Below are 5,538 nucleotides of genomic sequence, written 5' to 3'. Positions count from 1 at the left end.
AGAGAGAGAGAGAGGGAGAGGGGGGAGAGAGAGAGAGAGAGAGAGGAGAGAGAGAGGGAGGGAGAGAGAGAGATCATAGATAGATAGATAGATAGATAGATAGATAGATAGATAGATAGATAGATAGATAAATAGATAGATAGATAGATAGATCTGCAATATGGAGTAGTATCCAGGAGAGGAATGTGTTGGCCATTTGTTCCCCTCGGTGAGGACAGCCGTCACTGGAGCTGGGACCTGAAGATGGTTTTTGCACTTTCCGTCTACGGACATCCTGAGGACAGGTCCTCTTTATTATTCTTCTACACACAGGGCCAGTTTATGGCCTCCATTCCTTTCATTGTTCTCCTGACCTCCCATTTCATTTCCATGTCCCTCCTCAGCCTCCGTGTAACCCCGGTACACTTGATTGTGGCCTCCTACATCAAACAATATGGAGGACACCCCAACCAATTGACAGAAAGCACTCCTTGAAGTTTTACGGCCTCCTCTATTGTCCGGGAGGTCTGATGATCAAACCTCTGAGGGCTTTTTATGGCTTTATGACTTTTATCACCTCAGTTCTGGAGAGATCAAAGCTCGGCACTGACCGGGGGATGAAGGAAGAGAAAGTCTTGATAGCCTTGTGATATCTCCGGCACTTCCCAGTCATTTCCTCACCAGGGTGACGATGGCCTCCTTTGAAGTGTGTCAAGGTGCCTACAGCCATTGAGGAATGTTCATATGTCTGTCTGTAGGCCCCTCTGTGACCTTGGCTGGTAGTTCCTGGCCAAGCCTACTTGATAAACATGGGTGGGGGGGGGGGAGTCAATCAGCTAGATATTGATCCCAGCCAATCACTATTGTCTCTTCAGACTGCCCGCGTTATTGTTTGTCAGATGTTTTACTATATATGACGCAAACAAAACTCAACTCTCATAGTGCCGTGCCCCATTTGTAGGCCTAAACATGGAGAAGATTGCAGGAGAACCTAGCTCAAGCATAAAACTTCCGCACTGTCTTTCTTGGTGAGGTACCTTCCTGTAGCCACCCTGAGGCTGGGAATGTACCTGACAATTTCAGAGCTGAGCTTTCAATCACAGCCACCACCACCCAATAATTTCAGTAGTTCTCCAGCTCTCTTTGAGAGCACAGGGTGAGCTAGTCACAGCTAAGCCCGGTTGGTGGTGGAGATGGTCAGCCACATTGATTCTTCTCGGATAATTGCAATTGCTCCATCAGGATGTTCTATGTTACTAATTGCGTGGAGATCTACTTATAAGGAGAAATGTAAGCTAATCTCTCATAGTGCCCGTGCCCCATTTGCAGGCCAAGACTAGGAGAAGACTGCAGGAGAACCTAGTTCAAGCATAACACTTCAGGACTGTCCTTCATGGTGAGGCATCTTCCTGTAGCCGCCCTGAGGCTAGCAATCTACCTGACAATTTCAGAGCTGAGCTTTCAATCACAGCAACCACCACCCTACTATTTCAATAGTTTCCCCTCTGTCTATGAGAGCGCAGGGGGTACTATTCCCGGCCAAGGCTGGTTGGCGGTGGAGATGATTGGCCACATTGATTCTTCCCAGCTCATTGCAACTGCAGCATTAGAATGTTCTATGTTGCTAAGTGCCAGGAGATCCAATTATATGGAGAAATGTAAACTAAGCTCTCACAGTGCCCGTGCCCCATTTGCAGGCCAAGACTAGAAGACTGCAGGAGAACCTAGTTCAAGCATAACACTTCAGGGCTGTCCTTCATGGTGGGGCATCTTCCTGTAGCCACCCTGAGGCTAGGAATGTACTTGGCTATATTGTGGAGCTGAGCTTTCAATCGCAGCCACCACCAGCCCATAATTTCAGTAGTTTTCCCGCTGTCTATTACTATTCCCGACCAAGGTTGGGCGGTGGTGAAGATAGTCCGCCAGAAGGAATATTCCCAGCTAGTTCCAATTGTATCTCCGGAATGCTGCGTTCCTCTTTCTACGGAGAAATGTAAGCTAAGCTCTCATAGTGCCCGTATGCAGGCCGAGATAGGGAAAAAATCCATAACAAGACACCTCAAGCCTGTCGTGGCAGATCTGTCACTGCCTGTCCTCAGAGAGGTGTCTACCTATACCACCTTAATAATGGCCATAGAAGTATCTACCTAGGTCACCTTAATGATGGCCATAGAAGTATCTACCTAGGTCACCTTAATGATGGCCATAGAAGCGTCTACCAAGGTCACCTTAATGATGGCCATAGAAGCGTCTACCTAGGTCACCTTAATGATGACCATAGAAGCGTCTACATAGGTCACCTTAATGATGGCCATAGAAGCGTCTACCTAGGTCACCTTAATGATGACCATAGAAGCGTCTACGTAGGTCACCTTAATGATGGCCATAGAAGTGTCTACCTAGGTCACCTTAATGATGGCCATAGAAGCGTCTACCTAGGTCACCTTAATGATGGCCATAGAAGCGTCTACCTAGGTCACCTTAATGATGGCCATAGAAGCGTCTACCTAGGTCACCTTAATGATGGCCATAGAAGCGTCTACCTAGGTCACCTTAATGATGGCCATAGAAGCGTCTACCTAGGTCACCTTAATGATGGCCATAGAAGCGTCTACCTAGGTCACCTTAATGATGGCCATAGAAGCGTCTATCTAGGTCACCTTAATGATGGCCATAGAAGCGTCTACCTAGGTCACCTTAATCATGGCCATAGAAGTATCTACCTAGGTCACCTTAATGATGACCACAGAAGCGTCTACCTAGGTCACCTTCATGAAGGCCATAGAGGTGTCTACCTAGACCACGTTAATGATGAACATAGAAGTATCTGCCTAGACCTCCTTAAGGACTACCTACTACTATCACTACCACTGTCCTCCCAGTGGGCAACTCTTGAGTTGGCCCATTGGGTCTACGTTTCTGGAAGGCCTGAGCCTGAAAGCTGTAGAAGGTTCTGTTGGCACCCTGTTCCCAGGTCATGGTCCTCCTGTAGGCCTCGGGATGGAGGGACAAGGGTCAGAGCAGGCCACCGGTGAGAGGAGAGGACTCTGATTTGATGATTTGGTGGTGTATAAAGCCGGGGAGGGGCAGGGACGGAATGTTTGCCAGCCAAACCCCGGAACAAACAAGGCCTCTCATTCTCTATTCATCACAGACAAGAAGAAGATGACAGCTCCCCCCCCCCCATTCATCCCGGATCACGATCCTCTCCCTTACAGACGTGACCTCCTTTCCTGTCCCCGAGAAGTCATATGTCTGCTGGAACCTCGTGCCTCCTGGGAGGGGAGAGACCTCACAAGACACACCAGGCGCCCCATTGTAGCCGCGCTAATCACATCTCCTCCGTGTGCCGAGAACTCCACAATTCCCCTATTGTCCTTCCAAGAAAACCCGAAGAAAATCTATCTATCTATCTATCCATCCATCCATCCATCCATCCATCTATCTATCTATCTATCTATCTATCTGAGATATCCGGAGATTTTCCTCTGAGGTCACGCTGGAGGCTGACAGGAGGAATGCCGGTGCAGGTTGGTGCCATCATCACCTCTCACCGCGTGTCACCATCACCTCGCCCCCTGCACGCCATCTGAGAGTGAAACGCTCCGCTTGGCTGAGAAGACTCGACGCCGTCTCTTCATCGCCACGTCAGGGCCGAGTGTCTTCATGTAAAGCTCAACTCCAGCCAACAGCCCCTGTACAGCAGAGCTCAGACTGGGGGGGGGAGGGGGAAGCAGTACAAGGAGCCAGTCAGTTGTGCTGCAGTGCTCACGTGCTAACAAGGAGCATGCTGATAGGAGGAGAGAGCAAAGTGACGGAGCGATGAGCCGATCAGCGAACCTGGCGCTTCGCCCAGCACATCCTCCTCTTGTCACATGACTCCCTTTTCAGAATATTAAAGAGGGCTCAGACCCGAGAACACTTCGCCGGGTGCACACTTAGACTTGGGGCCGGTCTAAAAAAGTTAATGGAGCCAGGACTGAAATGATCGGATGGACTCTTCTCCCCGGAGTCCTATTAAAATGAAAAACATTTGTGTTTGACGGAGTGTTCCTTTAAGTCCTTGGGGGAGGGGACCAGGAAGAGTCTAATTGCCGGCAGCTGGGGGGAGGTCACCGGAATGCGCCCGTCATGGTAAACGGTGTAGGATTCCCTCAGCCTGATGACAGAAGAGCCGGTGACACATGGGAATGGAACGCGGCTGTCTGCGTCGTCCCGACTCCACCGCCAAACGGCCGGCCACATGACATTCCGTGACCCCCCCCTCAAGCGCCGATCACCCCAGCTAAGGTCCCCCCGGGGGGCCACACATGATCCATTGTCTGTTGTCATGAATGGAACCATTCACACCAGCCTCCGTCCGCCCCAAGGAGCTTACAATCTAATGTCCCCACCATCCCCACACATACACTAAGGCACCCACAAACCTCCAGAACATGGACCTTCCCCTGGTGGGTGGACGTAGTCATGGCCCCATCATGAGGCCCTGGAGGTGAGGTCCTCCAATGGGGACAACTGTCATTCTTTGATCTTCTCACACTTCCTGTCTTGCCTATAATGTTCCACCGGCATTGGCCCAACCGGCTCATGTTCCTCCTCCCTTTGCCCTTCCAGGAGTCAACGTGATGCTCAGGAAGATTGCGGTAGCCGCCGCCTCGAAACCGGCGGTGGAGATCAAGCAGGAGGACGAGACGTTCTACATCAAGACCTCCACCACCGTCCGGACCACCGAAATCAACTTCAAGATCGGGGAGGAGTTCGAGGAACAGACGGTAGACGGTCGTCCGTGCAAGGTAAGGAACGGCACGAGGACTGAATGAGTACGCGGGAGGCCATGAGAGTTTGTTGACCATCAATGTGCGTCTATGGCACTGAAGGAGGCCTCCTCTCCCCCTCAGAGGTGACCCATATCGGTCAATTCTCCGTCCTCCCCTTCAGTCTTCTATCTGACCTCCGCCCTCCCCTTCAGTCTTCTATCTGACCTCTGTCCTCCCCTTCAGTCTTCTATCTGACCTCCGCCCTCCCCTTCAGTCTTGCACGGTTGTCCCGGCTCCTCTGATGTCACTGCACACTGGGAGCTTCTCACAATGTGAATTGGAAGCTGCGGCAAGTCACATAGAGCTCCGCCTCCTTTCCTGGCTGGAGGACGCCCAGCTCTTTCCCGTCCCTGGCCCCGCCCCTTTCATCCATCGAGCTTCAGTTCTGTCAATCACGGAGGTGTGTTGAATTTAACAAAAAATAGTTGGAAACCAAAATTTCCAACAATTTTAGTTTTTTTCCCCAAAGACAAGTCGTTTTTTTTTTTTTTTTATGGCCGACCGCATGCGACTTATTCCCGGCGTTTCCGGTATTTTTTCCCGCCTGCGAGTGTCGGAATCCTGCCCATAAAACAACGGCTCGGGAGCGCCGGGGCGCAGGTGCTGGAACACACAGCGCTCATTGTTTTCCGCCAAAAAGAGAAAGAAATATATAAAAAAAGAAAAGGAAGAATTGTTGTTTTAGGGAGAGAATTCTTCTGCTCCCCCCACCACATTACTCCATCACCCCCCGAAGCCAATT

General features: G+C 50.7%; 1 protein-coding gene across 1 annotated transcript in view; it reads left to right on the top strand.

The window, feature by feature from the left end:
* Window positions 1–5,538, top strand: part of LOC108802267 (cellular retinoic acid-binding protein 2) — a 19,054-nt gene that overhangs the window by 8,063 nt on the left and 5,453 nt on the right. Inside the window, exon 2 of the mRNA XM_018574136.1 lies at window positions 4,594–4,772. Coding sequence (XP_018429638.1) covers window positions 4,594–4,772 — 179 coding nt within the window. The remainder of the gene's footprint in view (window positions 1–4,593; window positions 4,773–5,538) is intronic.

The sequence above is a fragment of the Nanorana parkeri genome, unplaced genomic scaffold, assembly GCF_000935625.1.
Source record: "Nanorana parkeri isolate BGI_ZX_2015 unplaced genomic scaffold, ASM93562v1 scaffold2756, whole genome shotgun sequence".
Taxonomy (NCBI): domain Eukaryota; kingdom Metazoa; phylum Chordata; class Amphibia; order Anura; family Dicroglossidae; genus Nanorana; species Nanorana parkeri.
This window is presented reverse-complemented; position numbering and strand designations above follow the sequence as displayed.